The sequence below is a fragment of the Hyla sarda genome, chromosome 4 (genome assembly GCF_029499605.1).
Source record: "Hyla sarda isolate aHylSar1 chromosome 4, aHylSar1.hap1, whole genome shotgun sequence".
NCBI classification, from domain to species: domain Eukaryota; kingdom Metazoa; phylum Chordata; class Amphibia; order Anura; family Hylidae; genus Hyla; species Hyla sarda.
Window position 1 is genome coordinate 237,781,217 of NC_079192.1, and position 23,376 is coordinate 237,804,592.

The 23,376-nt window shown below is 43.9% G+C and overlaps 1 protein-coding gene across 1 annotated transcript in view; it reads right to left on the reverse strand.

The window, feature by feature from the left end:
• The window catches only part of LOC130369066 (ADP-ribosylation factor-like protein 8B-A), a 56,717-nt gene extending 42,766 nt beyond the window's left edge, over window positions 1-13,951 (reverse strand). The window contains exons 1-2 of the mRNA XM_056573777.1: window positions 13,689-13,951; window positions 13,373-13,453 (exon numbers count right to left, since the gene is read on the reverse strand). Of these exons, the coding sequence (XP_056429752.1) occupies window positions 13,373-13,453; window positions 13,689-13,811 (204 nt within the window). The 5' untranslated portion in view covers window positions 13,812-13,951. The remainder of the gene's footprint in view (window positions 1-13,372; window positions 13,454-13,688) is intronic.
• Between the last annotated feature and the right edge of the window lie 9,425 nt (window positions 13,952-23,376).

Genomic DNA, 23,376 nt, shown 5'->3' on the forward strand with positions numbered 1-23,376 from the left:
CTATAGCCACCCCACGTGTTCCAGTGTCATCTTCAAGTACATCAGTAACTAAAAAATTCTGATAATACAATATTATAAAAACTATATAGAAAAAAAAAAAAAAAAAAAAAAAAGTGGGCAGGGCAATGCATTTTCGGTTTTCGGCAAAGCACAGCCTAAATTTTCATTTTTGGAACCAAAATGTTCCTTTCGGTGAATCTCTAGAAATAATTCTAGTAGAATGTAAATATCATCACCCGTGATTGTTTACAGGGATTTACATATTTATATTTCCTTCTCAGGTAAGTGTATGGTGTGAATTCTTTTCATTTTCTCCCTTCTAGGTTCTCCTTCTACATACTATTCCTCTATAGGTAGGTTGGAATGACCCAAAGTTAAACTGGTTTGATGTAATAAACTCATCACAACATATAAATAGGTATTAGTCCTGTCCATTTTCTTCAATTTAAAGGGGTACTCCGCCCCTAGACATCTTATCCCCTATCCAAAGTTCGCTTTGTGCGCAATGACGGGCGATACAGGGGACGGAGCCACGTGACGTCATGGCTCTGCCCCTCGTGACATCACGGCCCGTCCCTTTAATGCAAGTCTATGGCAGGGGGCGTGACGACCGCCACGCCCCGTCCCATAGACTTGTATGGAAAGGAGCGGGCCGTGACGTCACGATGCTCCGGCCCCTGTATTGCGCGTCATTACGTGCAGAGCGAACAGGGATCCCCAGCAGCGGGACCGCGGCGATCGGACATCTTATCCCCTATCCTTCGGATAGGGGATAAGATGTCTAGGGGCGGAGTACCCCTTTAAGAATGCTGCATACGAAAAACCTTCATTAAGGCCTTCAGGTGAAAGGCTCTTCAACATATATCCACTTAGCTTTCTCCCTCAGAAGCATCTTGTCAATATGGGCCCAGTTTTAATTGGCATATACTCTAAAATTGAAGATCAAACGGTTAATTTCCATGGACTGCGTGCATATGTCTGGCTATAGGTGTATCTGCACCAGTCCTGATGTTACCAAGATGTTGACAGATATACCACCTAAACTCCTGAGTGGTCTTACCCACATACAATTTTGGGCAGCCACACTGAGCGGCATAAATTACGTTCTTCATCTTGCAATTAACGAATTGCCTAATCTCGTATTCTCGCTCACCCACTGGGTTTTTGAACTTTTTGATTTTGGGGAGATACTTAAAAACTGCAGTGACCACAACCAAATGATCCTGTCACTTTACTCACAACCAATTGGGAGGTCTGCCTTCCTGTCTTAGGTGACTGTTTACTACCATGTCTCGTAGGTTGGGTCCTTGTCGAAAGGTCACATTAGGTTTTCTACCAACCACATTTTTCGATAGTAGATGCCAGTATTTACGTATACGTTTTATAGGGACGTATGACTGACATACCAACAATATCATGACCATATTATGGTCATGATATTGTTGGTATGGCAGTCATACGTCCCTATAAAACGTATAAACTGCTGTGAAGATATTTCAGGCCGTCTCTCTGTAAGAAGGTCTATTCTTTCACTCTTTCTTGCCTGATGATAGGCGGCCTAAAGAGGTTTTCTGGGGTAACCTCTTTGTCTAAATCTACGGTATAGTTTGTTGCATTCCACTTGAAATGACACTTCCTCTATTCCTCTCCTTTCTCTTGGCAAGTGTTGTTTCAAGCGGAATGCAATGAACTATACCGTAGATTTAGACAGAGGAGTTTCCTGGGAACACAGGAACAGCTGATAGGTTGATTAACCTAATGGGGAGGTTCGGTTGAGAAGATAACTGGCTGATGTTTAAGTTGATGCCTATTTTCCCTCCTGTAGACATTACGGAAGTAACAAAAACATGTAGAGGGGGCATTTCTGCCGTTTTAACTACGGAGCCCCGCGCGCGCGCGCGTGCGTGTGTGTGTGTGTGTGTAACCACAGTGGTACTGCAGACCACTGATCATAGTGTGATAACATAAGTGTGTGTACACTGGACGTGATGACCTGATTTAAGATATTGAACACACAGAGGCCTGTGTTTTTAACCAGTGTCACTCACCTTTATTATTATTTTTCACCTTAATAAAAGGTTTAGGGGTGGGATTTAAATAAGGGCATTAGTGATCCTGGGTCATAGGTTCATTGATTAGTATTAACCCTAACCCATTCTAGGGGGTTGTTTTGGTGCTTACATGACATTCACACAGCTTTTCGCCATGCATACTCATGCTTCCCCTTATATCCCAAGAAAAGTGCTAAGCATCCTAAACTACACCCATGCAGCAGCATATCCCTGCTGCAGTATAAATAAAATGTTTCCTGGTCCCGCATACTATAATAAAGCAAATGCATGTTTTACAGAAGACACTGATATTTCTATATGAAAAATTAATAGCAAGTTACAGTTTTATCGGTGATAAAATAATTTTGAGATGAGTATTCTACTGTCCGCTTTATATTTCAAAACAATTCCAAAAGTCTAGAACTGTCCCCATATGTATAGTTTGATACTTAAAATACAGAAGTCCCATTTTTGAGACACTTGAGTGAACTAGCTATCTGATGCAAGTGACATCTAAAACCAGCATATGATCACGGTCATATGACTCATTTGAAGTTTGATCACAGCTTTATAACTAGCACTCAGCTTGGAATTCATTAAGCAAAAAAAAAAAACAAGCCATGCAAGAATTGTAGCGGTGAGCTATTCTACAGTATGATTCACCAAACCAGATTCTAATAGACCGGCTGTAGGAATGTAAACGGCTTTTACAAGACTGAATCAACCAAGTGTCCCAATTCCCCAGAGAAGTGTGGAATGAGACTCTGGACTGTCTTTTCAGACCTCTCCAGGGCATCAGTGCAGAAATCTTACTGTAGATTCACTCAGCGCAGAGCTTATCTTATTAACATGGCCCATGCATGCACAGCTTAGGCTAGATCCACACCGACATCAGAAGATCAGCTGTTTTACTCCACAGAGGAAAAAGAAAAAGCCACACACCACCTCTAGCAGATCTGTTACTGGCATAAACGACACCTATTGGTCCCCACAGACTATTTTTGGGGTCTATTGAGTTTCTGGCATGGTGTCCTGAATTTTATTAGACAAATAGCACAGCATGTTTGACTATTTATGTACAGAGCCTCTAAAAAGCTTTGAACCAAGCCTTGGAAAGCATTTTACCCAACTGCTGAAAACTCAAGATTAAGTGCAGATACTTCACATGCTTTGTCACACATTGGGAAGATCACCACTCGCTGAATGCCATACAATGGAGACTGTCTCCTCTACATCATTTTCTGACTTAACAGGTCAGGAAGTTTAAAGTGTACCTGTTTATTTTTTGTCTCTTTATGACAAAAACGACCTGTTATCTTTATTGTGTATGTCAATACAATCACGATTTTTAAGAAGAAAAATAAAACAACCCACATAGGTTTTTGCCTCCTTGTCTTCGAACACTGAATTTTTCATCTACAGACCATGACTTGTTTGCTGCGCCACTAATTTTAACATCACTCTTTTTGCTACAAAATCTAAGGCGAAACAAAACTAAAACAAAAAACACATACCATTTTTCAACTTATAGGGGCTTTAGTTTCTACACAGTACACTTTGATAAAAATAACATCTTTTTCTTTAGATCCATAGTTTTACAGTGATACCCAGTTTATACAGATTGTGTTTTATTTTACTAATAAAACAACAACTTTTCCAAGAAAATGTGTATGCTTATAATGGTCTTGTTCCATCCCCTTTAACACTTTTTTCCATATATGGGCAGTATGAGGGCTCATTTTTTTGTGCTGTGATCTGTAGTTTTTATCAGTAGTATTTTCATGTGACTATTGCTTTTTTTTTTAATAAAAAATTTTTTTTATAATTTTTTTTTTTCTGTTATATGAAGTGAACAAAAATCAGCAATTCTGGATTTTGGTATTTTTTTATGCAATGCACCATGCAGTTTCATTAAGATATTTTAATAGATCCGACATTTTTGTACACAACGATACCACGTATGTTTATTTTTTGTTCACGATTAATTTGAAAGATGGAAAAAAAAAAGATATATGTCCCTGCATTCTTTTGACCGCATACACTGAACAATGCGGTGCTATAGCACAGCACTGATTTTCGTTATCGACACTCCACTTGTACAGGCTGCCTGCAAATTTGGAGTACCTATCAGACGGGGCAGATCAAGGTAAGGGACCTCTGCCCCGTCCGCTCAGCTGATCGGGACCCTGTGATATTACCACGAAGATCTCGATCAGCTACACTGATCTACCGGCAATGAAATTAACCCCTTAAGAACATAGCGTTTTTCCACGTTCGTTTTTCCTCCTTACCTTTTAAAAATCATGACCCTTAAAATTTTGCACCTATAAATCCATATGATGGCTTATTTTTTTTCTTCACCAATTGTACTTTGTAATGACATCAGTCATTTTACCCAAAAATCTACGGCGAAACGGGGGGGAAAAAAAAATTTATCATTGTGGGATAAAATGAAAGAAAAAAAAAAAAACACGCCATTTTGTAGGCTTCCGTTTCTACACAGTACATTTTTCGGTAATTTCGGTGTTATTCTGTAGGTCCATACGATTAAAATGATACCCTAGTTATATTGATTTTCTATTACGGTACTTCTGAAAAAAAATCATAACTACCGTATTTTTCGCCGTATAAGACGCACTTTTTCTTCCCCAAAACATGGGGGGAAAAGTTGGTGCGTCTTATAAGGCGAATATACGCCCGAGGCTGCTGCGGGCGAGAGCGGGAAGTCAGCTGTAAGTACAGAGGCTGCGGCGGTGCGGTACAGCGCTGACTACCCGCTCCCCACCCGCAGCAGCCTCATGACCGCCGGTGAATTTTTCACCTCACACCGGCTATGTTTATTGCCCTATGCCTGGAACATACAGTTCCGGGTGAGGGGCAAGTGAATTACTAATAACTGTATACTAAAAACCAGGGGGCCTCCAGCTGTTCTGAAACTACAACTACCAGCATGCCCGGACCGGCAAAGGCTGTCTGGGCATGCTGGTAGTTGTAGTTTCACAACAGCTGGAGGCCCCCTGGTTTTTAATATACAGTATTAGTTTTTACCTGCTCTGGCCGGCCCCCGCCTGCAGCCGCACACAGGAGCCGGCCCGGGCAGATAATATCATAGGTTTTCCTATGCCGGACATCCCTATGTCCCGAAAAATCTTTTCGGGACATAAGGCTGTCCGCGGGTCACTCACCATTCCCCGGCCGATGCGCGTCCTCCTCCGGTCCTCCTGCGGTCTTCCTGCGATCCTCTGCCTCTCTATGGTTGTACGCACGGGACCTCAGTGACGTCCCGTGCGTACAACCATAGAGGCGCCGGAGGAAGACGCACGCCGACCGGGGCCTGGTGAGTGACCGGCGGTGTGTAATCTTCAGCGTTCCGGTCACCGCTCCTCCGGTCCCGGCACCTACTGCTATGGTCCATAGGCCATAGCAGTAGATGTGACACTGGACCAGAGGAGCAGTGACCGGATCACTGTGGGGGCAGCACACAGAGATACAGCCTCCAGCCATACACTGTATATGGCTGGAAGCTGTATGTCTGTGGGGGGGAGCTGCCTACTATTGCGGGGGAACTATACTGCCAACCATTGTGGGGGAACTATACTGCCAACCATTGTGGGGGAACTATACTGCCAACCATTGTGGGGGAACTATACTGCCAACCATTGTGGGGGAACTATACTGCCAACCATTGTGGGGGAACTATACTGCCAACCATTGTGGAGGGTGGGGAGCTGCCTACCATTGTGGGGGAACTATACAGCCAACTATTGTGGGGAACTATACTGCCAACCATTGTGGGGGGAGGGGGGAGGAGCTGCCTACCATTGTGGGGGAACTATACTGCCAACTATTGTGGGGGAACTATACTGCCAATCATTGTGGGGGGGAGGGGGAAGGAGCTGCCTACTGTTGTGGGGGAACTATACTGCCAACTATTGTGGGGGGAGGGGGGGAGGAGCTGCCTACCATTGTGGGGGAACTATACTGCCAACTATTGTGGGGGAACTATACTGCCAACTATTGTGGGGGAACTATACTGATATAAAATATTTTACTACAGTATTTGGTTCAGAATCTTTTTTTTCTAGATTTTCCTCCTTTAAAATTGGGTGCGTCTTATATGCCGGAGCGTCTTATATGGCGAAAAATACGGTACATGCAGGAAAATGTATACGTTTAAAAAATTGTCCTCTTCTGACCCTTATAACTTTTTTATTTAAATTTTTTGCGCCGTGATCTGAAGTTTTTATCTGCACCATTTTTGTTTTGATCAGACTTTTTGATAGTTTTTTTTTATGGTATATAAAGCTAAAAAAAAAAAAGCTATTTTGGACTTTGGAATTTTTTTGCACCTACACCGTTGATCGTGAGGTTTAATTAAAGATATACATTTACGCACGCGGCTATACAACATATTTACACAGGTTTTTTTTTTTTTATGGAAAGAGGGGGTGATTCAAACTTATTAGGGAAGGGGTTAAATCATCTTCATTAACTATTTTTTTTTCAACTTTTTTTGGCAATGTTATGGCCCCCCATAGGGGACTATAACACGCAGTACATTGATTCAATACACTGATCACTGCCATTGCATTGCAACGCATTGATCGGTATTATCGGCGGTTGATTGCAATCAATCGCCAATCGGATGCACAGGAGGCAGGTAAGGCCTTCTGCAGCATCCTAGCCGACCTGGACATCGCGATTTTACCACGATGGTCCCGATCAGCCCGACTGAGCTTCTGGGAAGCTTTCGACATGGCGATCAACTTTGATCACCGTGTCTATAAAGTTAATGCCGGACATCTGCCTGAACTGCAATGTCCGGCATTAGCCACGGGTCCTGGCTGCTGATAGCAGCCTGGACCATGCGGATATGATGAGAGCTCAGCTCCTGAGCTCGCTTCATAACCCCTCCCGTGCCGCAGCACCATTTAGAAACTGCGTTTTTTTCAGCAAGGGATTAAAGAACTTTGAGTATGTTCACACAGAGGAAAATTATGTGAATGTCCACCCACCACCGCTAGGACTGCTAGGAAATACATCTCTATAGACTCCGAGATTTCACTCTGGAATTAGCTCTAGGGATTGTCCTTGACCGACACCAGACACGTTTCACCACTTCATCAAGTCCACAGCACTTCTTTATGCAATCTGACCCTTGGTCAGGTTTATTGGAAAAGGTTGCAGGACAAAATAAAACAATTCACACTGGAAGAAAGAAAACCCTAGGCTGTCTAGCCACTGACTACACATTAGTCACTTCCCTCTCTATCCACTGGTAAGCTAGTCTCCACCAGCTCAAAACACTGGTTTCCTGCAACCTTTACTCACTGTTCACACACAGCGTTTGCGGCCTCTTGCCATGTGTACTTAGACCCCTTGTCTTGTCCACTTCACTGGTGTAGGTCACTCACAGCGCCTGGCTGTGTGCTTCTTACCTCTCCCTCACAACCACCCTGCTGTCTTCTGGGGAGAGTTCAGTCTACACTTACTGGACTCTTAAATATCTGCCCTTTTTGCAGTTTTTTGATTAGGCACCTGACGAGCATCTCTGCTAGCTCACCTAGGATAAAGGTCTTGGAAAAACACCCTTTCATTGCCCTCATTCCTGCCTCAGTGTCATTACATCAATGCATTTCTGAGCGTATTCCACTGAAAGAATTTACATGTCTATTCTTTTGGCAGAGGTCAGAATCAGAAATTGCGCTCTGTGCACAGTGCAGCAAAACATATCCTTCACATGCTGTTGTGCAAATGGAACAGACAACAGGTAGAAATTATAGGCAATTAGCAAGACACCCACAATAAAAGAGTGGTTCTGCAGGTGGTGACCACAGACCCCTTCTAAGTTCATATGCTTCCTGGTTGATGTTTTGGTCACTTTTCAATGCTGGCGGTGCTTTCACTCCAATGGTAGCATGAGACAGAGTCTACAACCCACACAAGTGGCTCATGTAGTGCAGCTCAAGGATGGCACATCAATGCAAGCCGTGGCAAGAAGGTTTGCTGTGTCAGCATAGTGTCCAGAGCATGGAGGTGCTACCAGGAGACAGGCCAGTACATCAGGAGACGTGGAGGAGGCCATAGGAGGCCAACAACCCAGCAGGAGGACCGCTAACTCAGTCTTCGAGCAAGGAGAACTGCCAGAGCCAGCAAAATGACCTCCAGCAGGCCCCAAATGTGCATGTGTCCACTCAAACGGTCAGAAACAGACTCCATGAGGGTGATATGAGGGCTCGACGTTCACAGGTGGGGTAGTCTGGGCAGAACGGGGAAACTGTAGTGTGACCGGCGGCGGTCCCTTACCTGACCGGTGGCGGGCGATGACGTGCGGCTCCCTCGTGAAGACTACGGAAGCCAGTGGGGGGCGGGGCTAAAGTTTGGAGACCACTATACAGTAGTCTCCAAACTGCAGCCCTCCAGATGTTGCAAAACTCCCAGCATGCCCAGACAACAAACAGGTGTCTCACCATGCTGGGAGTTGTAGTTGCATAACTACATCTCCCAGGATGCCCTTCGGCGATCAGTACATGCTGGGAGTTGTAGTTTTGCAACAGCTGGAGGCACACTGGTTGGAAAATACTGAGTTAGGTAACAGAACCTAACTGAAGGTTACAGGGTACATTCACACGGGCGGGTTTACAGTAAGTTTCCTGCTTAAAGTTTGAGCTGCGGCAAATTTCCTGCCGCAGCGCAAACTCCTAGTGGGAAACTCGCTGTAAACCCTTCAGTGGGAATGTACCCTAAAAAAAAAACACTACACTACTCTAACACATAATAAAGTGTAAAACACTACATATACACCCCTTACACTGTCTCTCTCCCCCCCCAATAAAAATAAAAAACATATTGTATGGCAGTGTTTCCAAAACGGAGCCTCCAGCTGTTGCAAAACAACTCCCAGCATTTCTGGACAGCCACTGACTGTCCAGGCATGCTGAGAGTCTAGCAACAGCTGGAGGCACCCCGTTTTGGAATCACTGGTGTAAAATATCCCTATGCAATCCCTATTTTAGTCCTCAAATGCGCATGGCGCTCTCTCACTTCGGAGCCCTGTCGTATTTCAAGGAAACAGTTTAGGGCCATATATGGAAGTATTTCCGTACTCGGGAGAAATTGAGTTACAGATTTTGAAGAGGAAAGTTGGGGTTTACATCAGCCGGTTAGTGTAAAAAAAAAAAAAAAAAAAAAAAATTTTACACTAACATGCTGGTGTTGCCCCATACTTTTTATTTTCACAAGAGGTAAAAAAAAGGATCCCCAAAATTTGTAACGCAATTTCTCCTGAGTACGGAAATATCGTAGAAATATGGATGCTCTGTGGACGCACAACAAGGCTCAGGAGTGAGAGTGCACTATGTACATTTGAGGCATAAATTGGCGATTCGTACAGGGGTGGCAGATTTTACAGCGGTTCTGACATAAACGCAAAAAAAAAAAAAAAATACCCACATGTAACCCCATTTTGGAAACTACACCCCTCACAGAACATAAAAAGGGGTATAGTGAGCCTTAACAACCCACAGGTGTTTGACGAATTTTCGTTAAAGTTGGATGAGAAAATGAAAAAAACTTTTTTTTTTTTACTAAAATGCTGGTGTTACCCAAAATTTCTCATTTTCACAAGAGAAAATAGGAAAAAAGCCCCCCAAAATTTGTAACCCCATTTCTTCTAAGAACATACCCCATATGTGGATGTGAAGTACTCTGCGGGCGAACTACCATGCTCAGAAGAGAAGGAGCACCATTGGGATTTTGAAGAGAAAATTTGTCCGGAATTGAAGGCCAAGTGTGTTTACAAAGCCTCCATGGTGCCAGAACAATGGACCCCCCCCCCACACACACACACACGTGACCCCAAAAATTGGATAATCGCTGCTGAGCTTTGAAGCCCTCTGATGTCTTCCAAAAGTAAAAACATGTCAACTTTATGATGCAAACATAAAGTAGACATATTGTATATGTGAATCAATACATAATTTATTTGGGATGTCCATTTCCCTTATAAGCAGAAAGATTCAAAGTAAAAAAACAAAGCTACATTTTCAAATTTTTCATTACATTTTTGAATTTTTCACCAAGAAATGATGCAAGTATCGACTAAATTTTACCATAACATAAAGCAGAATCTGTCACGAAAAACAATCTCAGAATGAAAAGTAAAAGCATCCTAGAGTTATTAATTCTTAAAATGACAGTGGTCAGATTTGCAAAAAAGGCCTGTGTCCTTAAAGGGGTACTGCGCCCCTAGACATCTTATCCCCTATCCAAACAATAGGGGATAAGATGTCAGATCGCAGCGGTCTCACTGCTGGGGACCCTGGGATCGCAGCTGCGGCACCGCGCTATCATTACTGCACAGAGTGAGTTCGCTCTGTGCGTAATGACGGGCGATACAGGGGACAGAGCAGCGTGATGTCATGGCTCCGCCCCTTGCTCTGTGCAGTAATGATAGTGCGGTGCTGCAGCGGCGAGCCCGGGGATCCCCAGCAGCGGGACCACGGCAATCTGACATCTTATCCCCTATCCTTTGGATAGGGGAGAAGATGTTTAGGGGCGGAGTACCCCTTTAAGGTGAAAATGAGCTGCGTCCTTAAGGGGTTAATAGTTACCAGACACCACCTCTCTCTTCCACTGCCTGGAAGTGAATGTAAATTTAATTTTGTTGTAGTAAACTACAATATAGTTTAGAAAAAAAATTTAAAAAAAACCCACATTATAAAAATAAAAAATTGTGTAAGTCAATGAGAAACTGAAGACATAGAGCAAAATCAGTTTTTAGTATCTGTTAACATTTGTTTTTCCAAAAAATAAAAAAATTCACAGTGAATGCACCCCTTTCTCTAAGGCTTGTTTCACACTAGCATATTACTCCGTTTCCTACGTTTCCTTTACTATTGTACTACTTATACTGATGCAGACTCTGTCCTAGCACGGCCGCGGGGTTTTGGAACGGAGACTTTCTTAGCTGATCCTTGATACACTACAGTGGATAAAGATACATGCTAGTGCCGCTAGTTTCTGCATATCTTTAAGAAGTGTGAACCAAATCCTATATGTTCGTTAGAAAATCCCATTATAGTCTATGGGATTTTTCTAATATCCGTTTTATTCCATTATAGTCCGTTATTGATAAAGGACGTTATTTTGTGACGGAAGATAGTTCATGAACTATTTTCTTCCGTACTATCTTCCGTCACAAAATAACGTCCTTTATCAATAACGGACTATAATGGAATAAAACGGATATTAGAAAAATCCCATAGACTATAATGGGATTTTCTAACGGACATATAGGATTTGGTTCACACTTCTTAAAGATATGCAGAAACTAGCGGCACTAGCATGTATCTTTATCCACTGTAGTGTATCAAGGATCAGCTAAGAAAGTCTCCGTTCCAAAACCCCGCGGCGGTGCTAGGACAGAGAGTCGGCATCAGTATAAGTAGTACAATAGTAAAGGAAACGTAGCCTGCACTCACCGCACAACACGGGTATCTCGGCCCCAGGTTCCGAACCTCCTCTGTGACGCGGCAGTACCTACAACTGCTGTCAGCACTCAGAAAGCATGGACAACAGTCGGCGGCTTTGCGATACAATCAACGCTTCTTCCGGCCCCATCACGGAGGAGGTCCGGAACCTGGGGCCGAGATACCTGTGTTGTGCGGTGAGTGCAGGCTACGTTTCCTTTACTATTGTATTACATATAGGATTTGGTTACTGCCGGAGACAGCTGATTGTAGGATGGAATTTGCTAAACGGAGTAATATGCTAGTGTGAAACAAGCCTAACAGATTAGTGACAAATCCACAGGTTATTCTATGACGGATCGCTGAGGGAAACCAACACTTTTTGAAACAAAGATGCTCCACAGTGGTTGCAAACAGGCAAGATGTCATTGCAGTGATGGGACCCATCATTTGTTTAGGGACTCACTGCCTATCTTCCGTATAGATCACCCATATCTTAACTATGGGGATCCGGCAATCAGCTGTGAAGCTACGGTGCCCGGATGGAGCCAAAAGGCCCAGCACAGGCCACTGTGTAGTGTAGTGTTGGGTTCCTGGAGTTCAGTAACCACTGGAAGGATTGCCAGCTATTTGCAGTCAGTTCATAATATATTTCATTCGTTGTCAGAAATGAAAGGGTTAAACGAGGATTGCCTTCTCCCATCGTTCTATATGCACGTTGTCACGTGAAATCTGTATGCACTCATTGTACTCTAGAGATGGCTACCATCCCGAATAATCAGTATGTGACTACCCAATCCGATAAGGAGTAGGTTAGGGCATCGGGTACTTTCAGGTTTACAAAAATTTTTAGCCAAAGAATGGAAGTAGTAGGCCCCTTTCACACTGCCATCGCTGCCCGACAAGAACGGCCATTAAAGTTTTTTTTGTGTGTGTGTGACTAACGGCCGTTCTTGTGACGGGGCACAACGGGTCCCATTTACTACTATGGGGGGCAGTTTTTTTTTACGGGAATAGCAGAAGGAAAAGATGGTGCAAGCTGTAATTTTTTTTCTCCTACTAGGCTGCCCTGACAACCATCACACTGCCGTGTCCTAATGCCCTGTGCATTCACTTTAATGTACAGGGTGATGCTAGAGCAGGGAGTTGTAGTTTTGCAACAGCTGGAGGCACCCAGGTTGGGAAACCCTGCTCTAAACTGTCAGATTTTAGTGTATTGCCCCTGTTGATCTCCAGTAATGTAATGTTAGAGCCAATCAGAAATGCTGTAGTAGGGGCAGGGGTGCAAACTGGTAAGGTGTACCCAGATATACATGCGCATGCTTGGGCCAAAGGCTGTCTGGGCATGCGGGGAGTTGTAGTTTTGCAACAGCTGGAGGCACTACGCTAGAGCGTGATCAGCTGACAGCAGATGAGTGAGCCCAAGCATGCCCATGTATATCTGGGTACACCTTACCAGTTTGCACCCCTGCCCCTACTACAGCATTTCTGATTGGCTCTAACATTACTGGAGATCAAAAGGGGGTAATACACTAAAATCTGACAGTTTAGAGCAGGGTTTCCCAACCAGAGTGCCTCCAGCTGTTGCAAAACTACTACTCCCTGCATGCCCGGACAGCCTTTGGCTGTCCGGGCATGCAGGGAGTTGTAGTTTTGCAACAGCTGGAGGCACCCCATTTGGGAAACAGTGGTTTATAGAAATGTTTCCCCAAACAGTGTCTCCAGCTGTTGCAAAACTACAACTCCCAGCATGTCCGGACAGCACATGCTGAGAGTTGTAGTTTCCCAACAGCTGAAGGCACACTTGCTTACAGAGTTTACATGTTCTGGCCCCAGATACAAGACACCTACCTTTATGGTCACATTGCCTTTAGTCACTTTCCTCATATTGAAACCCACAGTAGGAATCATGTCTTCCGTGAACTGGCCGGACTGCAGGAAAAGAGGAAGATGAGAGTTATGTCACAATGCTGTCTGCTCCCACCCCGTCATGACAATCACCACCAGTTCACACACTGCGGTTATACATGGCCACCGGCCACGGTGCGGGACAGTCCGGGTACCGAGGGTCTGGCTTGGGCGTCGGCACCCAGCGTCTCCGCATACACAGCCGCACTACCAGGACCTGCCCGGGTATCATGAGGAACAACGTGACAAGCGCTTTTACCGCAATAACGTTAACGAAGGTGGTCTTCCCGGAGTACTGCAGCCCGACCAGCGTCAGCTCCATCTCCTCCTTCCAGAAGAGGGACTTGAACCAGTCGAGCAGCTTGTTGATAAGGGCCAGCATGGTGCCGCCGTGGGACGCGGAGGTAGGACTGTGCGGGTAACTGGTGAGGTCAGCTGGACTCGGCCGCTCCGACTCCCGGAACCCGACGGCTACTGCACAGTGCTGAGCGGCCGCGAATCATATGACAAGCGTGACGTCACGCCCCTCAGCACCGGCTTGGTAATGGGAAGTTAGGAGGCACATGATTCCGTCACGTGATTGCCACATCACATGATGCACGGTCGGAACAAAGAGGGGCGGGGCTTACAGTTGACGTGAGGCGTCAGTGAGTCACGTGACGGGATTTGTTTATGGCTAATAAGCTGACTAAGCTTTAGTTGGATAAGGTAAAGGATAGTGTATGAGCTGCTCGGTAATGGTCACAGCCACGTTACGGATAGCTTCTGTAGTGCCTTCATATATAGGTGTACTATAACTGTTATCCAAACTAGAAAAATGGGGGGCTCAACCAAATACATAACATATGGATGCTGCCATAGTATTTAACCCCTTAAGGACTCAGGGTTTTTCCGTTTTTGCACTTTCGTTTTTTCCTCCTTACCTTTTAAAAATCATAACCCTTTCCATTTTCCACCTAAAAATCCATATTATGGCTTATTTTTTGCGTCGCCAATTCTACTTTGCAGTGACATTAGTCATTTTACCCAAAAATGCACGGCGAAATGGAAAAAAAAATCATTGTGCCACAAAATAAAATAAAAAAACGCCATTTTGTAACCTTTGGGGGCTTCCGTTTCTACGCAGTGCATATTTCGGTAAAAATTACACCTTATCATTATTCTGTAGGTTCATACGGTTAAAATGATATCCTACTTATATAGGTTTTATTTTGTCGTACTTCTGGAAAAAATCATAACTACATGCAGGAAAATGTATACGTTTAAAAATGTCATCTTCTGACCCCTATAACTTTTTTATTTTTCCACGTACAGGGCGGTTTGAGGACTAATTTTTTGCGCCGTGATCTGAAGTTTTTATCGGTATGATTTTTGTTTTGATCTGACTTTTTGATCACTTTTTATTCATTTTTTAAATTTTTTTGGACTTTGGAATTTTTTTGCGCGTACGCCATTGACCGTGCGGTTTAATTAATGATATATTTTTATAGTTCGGACATTTACGCATGCGGCGATACCACATATGTTTTATTTTTATTTTTTTTACACTGTTTTATTTTTTTATGGGAAAAGGGGGGTGATTCAAACTTTTATTAGGGAAGGGGTTAAATGACCTTTATTAACACTTTTTTTAACATTTTTTTTGCAGTGTTATAGGTCCCATAGGGACGCCTGTGTTAACACGCCTGTGATCAGCATTATCGTCGCTTGACTGCTTGACTTGATCTCAGGCACGGAGCAGTCATTCGTCGATCTGACACCGAGGAGGCAGATAAGGGCCCTCCCGGTGTCCGGTCAGCTGTTCGGGACGCCGCGATTTCACCGCGGCGGTCCCGAACAGCCCGACAGAGCAGCCGGGTCACTTTCAGTTTCACTTTAGAAGCGGCATCAGCTTTGACCGCCGCTTCTAAAGGGTTAATACCGCACATCGCCGCGATCGGCGATTTGTGGTATTAGCCGCGGGTCCCGGCCGTTGATGAGCGCCGGGACCGACGCGTTATGATGCAGGATCGCGGCGCAATCCCGCTTCATATCGCGGGAGCCGGCGCAGGATGTAAATATACGTCCTGCGTCGTTAAGGGGTTAAGGACCACGGGTTTCTCAATTTTTGCACTTTCGTTTTTTCTTCATCACCTTTTAAAAATCATAAACCTTTCCATTTTGCACCTAAAAATTCCATATTATGGCTTATTTTTTTGCGCCACCAATTCTACTTTGCAGTGACATTTGTCATTTTACCCAAAAATCTACGGTGAAACGGAAAAAAAATCATTGTGCCACAAAATTGAAGAAAAAACGCCATTTTGTAAATTTTGGGGGCTTACGTTTCTACGCAGTGCATATTTCGGTAAAAATGACACCTTATCATTTTTCTGTAGGTCCATACAGTTAAAATGATACCCTACTTATATAGGTTTGATTTTGTCGGACTTCTGGAAAAAATCATAACTACATGCAGGGAAATGTATATGTTTAAAATTGTCATCTTCTGACCCCTATAACTTTTTATTTTTCCGCGTATGGGGCGGTATGAGGACTCATTTTTTGCACTGTGATCTGAAGTTTTTATCGGTACCATTTCTGTATTGATAGGACTTATTGTTCGCTCTATATATATACTCGAGTATAAGCCGAGTTTTTCAGTACGATTTTTCGTGCTGAAAACACCCCCCTCGGCTTATTCTCGAGTGAACTCTCCGCCCTCAGTGGTCTTCAACCTGCGGACCTCCAGATGTTTCAAAACTACAACTCCCAGCAAGCCCGGACAGCCATCGGCTGGAATAATGACGTTGCCTTGACGACGACGCACAGGGACGTTGCTCCTCAACGTCATTATTCCGGGGCCGGGCGCGAAGCGCGGAGAAGAGGCCCACCTGGTGAAGATGGACAGCCCGGAACGACTATCCCTCCCCACCAGACTGTCCTGCAGCACAGATGGCCCAGACCAGCTCACCCGAACGTCCCGCCGAGCGGAGGTGAGTACAAAACTAAAGGGGGGAGGGGGGGGCTGGATGATGACGAAGGCCCGGGCAGTGGTCTTCAACCTGCGGACCTCCAAATGTTTCAAAACTACAACTCCCAGCATGCCTGGACAGCCGATGGCTGTCCGGGCATGCTGGGAGTTGTAGTTTATGAACATCTGGAGGTCCGCAGGTTGAAGACCACTGTATCAGACATTGACAAGCGGTGATGGTGAAGGGGGTGGTGTGGGATGATGACAGGGTAATGATGAAGGGGGATTATGACAGGGTAATGATGAAGGGGGGGGATGATGAATGGGGGGATGATGACAGGGTAATGATGAAGGGGGGGATGATGACGGGGTAATGGTGAAGGGGGGATGATGACAGGGTAATGATGAAGGGGGGGAATGATGACAGGTGAAAATGACAGGGTGTTAATGACGGGGGTCTGGATGATGACAGGGGGTTGATGAATTTCCCACCCTAGGCTTATACTCAAGTCAATAACTTTTCCTGGGTTTTTGGGGTGAAATGAGGGGCCTCGGCTTATATTCGGGTCGGCTTATACTCGAGTATATACGGTAATTTTTTTCATGGTAAAAAATGATCAGAAATACGCTATTTTGGATTTTGGAATTTTTTTGCGCATTCGCCATTGACTGTGCGGTTTAATTAATGATATTTTTTTATAGTTCGGACATTTACGCAGGCGGCGATACCACATATGTTTATATTTATTTACATGTTTCTTTTTTTTAATGGGAAAAGGGGGGTGATTTGGACTTTTATTAGGGAAAGGTTTAAATCACATTTATAAAAAAAAATGTTTACACTTATTTTTGTAATGTTATAGCTCCCATAGGGGCCTATAACATTGTATACACTGATTGCCAGCACTTTTCACTGCAAAGCCATAGCTTTGCATTGATCTGTGTTTTCGGCGGTCGATTGCTCTTGCCTGGATCTCAGGCTTGGAGCAATCAATTGCCTATCGCACGCTCCGGAGGAGGGTAAGTGACCCTCTGCTTGCGTCCTAGCTGTTCGGGACACCGCATTTTCACTGCGGTTGTCCCAATCAGCCCCACTGAGCAGCTAGGAAGCTTTTACTTTCGTTTTAGACGCGGCTTCAACTTTGAACGCCGCATCTAAAAGGTTAATAGCGCGCAGCACCACGATCACTGCCGTGCACTATTAGCCCCGGGTCCCGGCTTCAGTTACATGCCAGGACTGACCCGATATGACACGCGGGATATCGCCGGAGCCAGCCACGGACGTAAATATACGTCCGTGGTCGTTAAGGGGTTGAAAAGTTCCACAACTCAAAAAAAAAAAGCCAAATAATGAAGAAAAACTATATTTTATTAATTGAACATGATGCACAATACATAGAAAACCCTCTAAAATCAATTAAAACATGCCCATGAAAGGCAAAAAACTCCACATGGGGCGGGGGGCATGGATCACACCCCCTGGGTGGTCAAACCCCAATACTGTGTGTGCAACTGTCGCCAATAAACTGGCTGTTTAGTATGCAGTCCTATGTAAATCCAACTCCTGCCTAGTAGAACCGAGTCAAAGTTAAATAACTACAGATTCCTTCTAATGATATACGACCTCACAATTGCAGGGGGTCACAAAATAGTAGACATCAGACCAGTAGGGGTAATTCACGAAGTACACCAGTAGGTGAGCGCCCAGCTGAAACCTCCACGCGTTCAGACATCTTCCTCAGGAGTAGTGTCCAAAAGTATTGTATTTTTCATTATTTGGTGTGCGCCATCTTGGAGTATTTTTTGAATTTTTGCACCTCGACTATTAGACACAACTGAAAGAAACAACAGACAAAAAACTGCACCCTTATTTTTCTCCTTTATTATGTAGTTTTTGTGGCGTTTTGTTTCACAAAAAGTGTCTTAGTATAAGTGGTTTTGCTATTTGGCGTTTTATCACCTGCTTTTCTCATAAAAGTCATGTGATTCTTTCATGTGACCCAAGAATTTCAATTGAATAACTACATGAAACATACATGCATACTTGCCCTGTATGTGTCTATTGGAGGAAAAATGCCCAAATTTTTAACAAAAAAATGGCATACCTAGAACACTGGTTAGACTGAAAAGAACTACACAACTTTCTCTGTAGTATTCAGCAGTTGATAAGTATTGGAAAGATTAAGATTTTTTAATAGAAGTAATTTACAAATCTGTATAACCTTCTGGCACCAGTTGATTTGAAAACATTTTTTTTCCACAGAGTACCCCTTTAACACCTTTTCTTGAAATAAAATATATTTAAAATGGCTCTATTTTAAATAATTAATTATGTTTACCTAGAGCTGGACGGTATGAGCAAAAAGGTGCATCACAGTATCTTTGTAAGTGATGGCGGTTCCACGCAGGGGCGTACCTAGAGCATTTGGCACCCAGGGCGGACCCTTTGTTTGGCACCCCCCCCCCCCCCCCCACACACACACACACGGTTAATTACACCCCCTTTATTACACCCCCTCCCTCCCCTCCCGCCAGGGGCGGACTGACAACACTCGGGGCCCCCGGACCAAAAAAAAAGGCAAGGGCCCCTGCTAGGCTCTGCAGCTCGTCAATCTTCTGCCACGCTCCTATTCCACCCAAATCCCACGCACAATAAATTAAAATTTATATATGTAAGAACACTTTAACGTAGGTAAATTTCCATGACCAATAATACTGGTATACAAGGACTAAATATATACCACCACACAATAACTGGATAATTCCGCCATACTGTACTGAATAAAACCACTATACACAGACCAGTATACTATAAAGGATCTGTATAAGTGATTATATACAGGACCATATGGCGGTAGATATCAGCTGTACACAGGATGGGGGAGATTTATCAAAACCCGTCCAGAGGAAAAGTTGCCCAGTTGCCCATAGCAACCAATCAGATCGCTTATTTCATTTTTAACAAGTCCTCTGCAAAATGAAAGAAGCGATCTGATTGGTTGCTATGGGCAACTCAGCAACTTTTCCTTTGCACAGGTTTTGATAAATCTCCTCCCATGTGTATACAATATAAGTGATTACAGTTACATTTTGGGACTCACAATTACGTCTTTTCTGATCAGCGGCGTCCTCTTTCCTTTTCTTCTCCATCCGGATAAGACCGCCATGTGGATCTCTTAACATCTGCAGGAAAAACATGTCAGACTCTGCATATATTCAGTGCCCTCCTCTACACAATCTTTCCATCTATAGGCCCACAAACTGTAATAATGCCCTCCTTGGTGTCCTGCACAGTAAAAGGGCAGGTAGATAGGTAGCCAGGTAACCCCCTCTTTCCCATAGGTATATGCAGAGTTACACCCCCCTTCCCATAGGTATATGCAGAGATACACCCCCCTCTCTTTCCCATAGATATATGCAGAGCTACACCCCCTCTTTCCCATAGGTATATGCAGAGCTACCCCCCCTCTTTCCCATAGGTATATGCAGAGTTACACTCCCCCCCCCCCTCTTTCCCATAGGTATATGCAGAGCTACACCCCCCCCCCTCTTTCCCATAGGTATATGCAGGGTTACCCCCCCCTCTTTCCCATAGGTATATTTTGCAGAACTACCCCCCCTCTTTCCCGTATGCATATGTGGAGCTACACCCCCCCTTCCCCATAGGTATATGCAGAGCTACACCCCCCTCTTTCCCATAAGTATATGCAGAGCTGAACCCCATCCTATTTCCCATAGGTATATGCAGAGCTACACCCCACCCTTCCCCATAGGTATATGCAGAGCTGCACCCCCCTCTCCCTCCCTTTCCCATAGGTATATGCAGAGCACCCCCCTCTCCCTCCCTTCCCTATAGGTATATGCATAGCACCCCCCCCTCTCCCCCCCCTTCCCTATAGGTATATGCAGAGCACCCCCCCTCTCCCTCCCTTCCCCATAGGTATATGCAGAGCACCCCCCCTCCCCCCCTTCCCTATAGGTATATGCAGAGCACCCCCCTCTCCCCCTTCCCTATAGGTATATGCGGATATTAGTGTGTAATACTGTAATATCCGATACTACTCCCTGTGCAACACAGTTGTGTTTGTGCAAATGGAATAAAAAATGACTGTGGAATTTAGTGGGCATCCATAGACTTCCATCAACCCTTTGTGAGCTCAACATGAAATACTTAAAATAGCATTTGTAATTCCAACCTAAGTGCAACACTTCTCTAGTTTCAGATTGCACTGTGCCCTAGATATGGCCATTTACTAATAATATTCTCTTCAGGTGAATGCACATACACGTCCTGTTGGAAATATCAAGATGTCCTCACCTGCACTTTGCATAACTATATGTCTGTGTGTCACAGGACGGCTTAGGAACGGCATCATGAAAAATATAGAATTTGTTTCAGCTATTGTGACAAATGAATTACTGTACATTCTTGTAAACCTTATTTATAAGTGTTTCCTGTCTTTAAGCAATCTGGTGACTTATTAAATATTCAGCACATTTTATTGCAGATTTATATCCTTGGTTTTTATTTACGGTAATTGACTAAATTAGATGGGCTTACATCATGTCGTACCTCACCCTCTTCACTCATTTTACAGCTATGTTATGGTACTATTATTGCACAGAGCACCTCCTACCTGTGAAAATAATCAGTAAACAAAATCCTTAAATAAAAAAAATAAAAATATATTTATATATACGCCTGTCACAAAAATAGTCTGCAATATTTAAATGCTGGGCTGGTTAGGGCCACAGACATGTACATCATAGACCATGATGACTAGTTTTTTACTTTAAGATGAGTCATACAATTTTTTCTTATGTACTGAAGGACATAGACTATAATCATTGTAATCCTGTTTACAAAGTGATGTGAATTTGTTTGGCTTACAATGGGAAATGTTACCTCCCCTTACTGGTTGCTTGTTTTGGATGTATATGCCAGAGGCAAAGTGGAAAAACTGGTTGTGAAACATGGCTGATGTAATCAATACTGATTTTGTCTCATGGGGATTGCATTGATGTGATGTCATTTTAATCTCTAGAAAAATATGGCATACATATAAATATATTCACACATTCCAGTGATGTATGATAGTCATGATGAAAGCAAATACTGATCACATCACAATAGAATTGTTTTCTTATAAGGTAAAATATTTTCAATCAGCTAACAGTAAAAACAACCATTTCATGGTTCCAGGGGTGTGGAAATCCTATCATCCGTTGCCTTAGACATGCAGTTCCGGGCACCGGGAAGGTGAATTTCTAAGGCATTTAGGGAAAGCAGAGTCATGTACCGCACAGGGATCCAGGACTCACTAATGACCCATGACGTGTATACATGTCATGGTGCCGTTAGGGGTGAAGAAGCTGACAGCAGCATCTAAAGAGACATTTAAATGGCCCTTTGTGCGGGTGGGGGGGGGGGCAATCCACTGTTGAGGTAGCCGGAGGACTTACCTCTCCATCCATGCTGGCTGTGGCTCTGGGATTTCTACAGCCTCACTGCAGCAGGCTCTACCAATTGACCGCAGAGCACACAGATCAATGCAATTCTATGGAACTGCATTGATCTGTATGAGGAATCTAATAATTCCTCCTAAAAGGCCCCAAAGGGGACCAATGAAGTGTAAAATTTTTTTTCTAAAAACGGTTTAACCCACATACATTAACACCTTCCATTTAAAAAGTATAAATCACCCCTCTTTTCCCATTTTACAAAATATGTAAACATAATAAAAATAAACATATTTGGCATCACTGCCTGCGTAATTGTCCTAACTATTAACATATTAAATTTTTTATCCCGTATGGTGAACAGCGTAAACATAAAAAAATACCAAACCCCAAAATTGCGGGTTTTTTTATAAACAAAATGAGTCCTCATATCACAATACACTGAAAAAAATAATAATTAAGCATTCTTATTTTCGTACAAAAAGTTATAAATTTTTAGAGTAATAAAATAAAACCTATAAATTAGGGATCGACCGATTATCGTATTGGTCGATATTATCGGCCGATATTCACGATTTTGTTAGTTAGCAGTATCGGCATCCAACCTTGCCGATAATGCGTCTTGCCTGCGGCGCCTGGGCCCGGAGAACGGTGCTGCTGGCTGCTTTTTTGCATCTCCCACACAGCCACGGCAGCCTTGTGAGAGAACTGCTGTGGCTGCCTGGGAGAGGTGCTTTGAACACCGGCGTGACGCTGCTGCGCTTAGACGCGAGGTCACGTCACCGTGGGGGTGACGTGACCTCACGTCTAAGCGCAGCAGCGCCACGTCGGATTTCACTGTGCCACCGATCAGTGCGCCCGCCGCCCTGCTCTCTCTCGTACAGAGCCCTGCTTGTTCTCAGTGTACAGAGCCCCGCTTGTCCTCAGTGTACAGAGCCCTGCTTGTCCTCAGTGTACAGAACCCTGCTTGTCCTCAGTGTACAGAGCCCTGCTTGTCCTCAATGTACAGAACCCTGCTTGTTCTCAGTGTACAGAGCCCTGCTTGTCCTCAGTGTACAGAGCCCTTCTTGTCCTCAGTGTACAGAGCCCTTCTTGTCCTCAGTGCACAGAGCCCTTCTTGTCCTCAGTGTACAGAGTCCTACTTGTCCTAGGTGTACAGAGCCCTTCTTGTCCTCAGTGCACAGAGCCCTGCTTGTCCTCAGTGTACATGGCCCTGCAAAATTAAATTGCACGGAATATTAGTATAAGTTATCGGCTATTGGCCTGAAAGTTCACAGGTTATCGGTGTCGGCTCTAACAAATCAATATTGGTCGATCCCTACTATACATATTGGGTATCATTATAATCGTATGGACATACAGAATAAAGATAATGCTTTTATTTTACTAAAAAGGGCACTGAGTAGAAACAAAAGCATACTATTTTAGTTGAAATTATTTTGTTTACCAGGACAAGTGGATTGTCATTAGGGAAGTTTGTGCTCCCGTTTTAGTCCCTTGGACAAGTATTTTTTTTTTTTTATTTCCACACCCC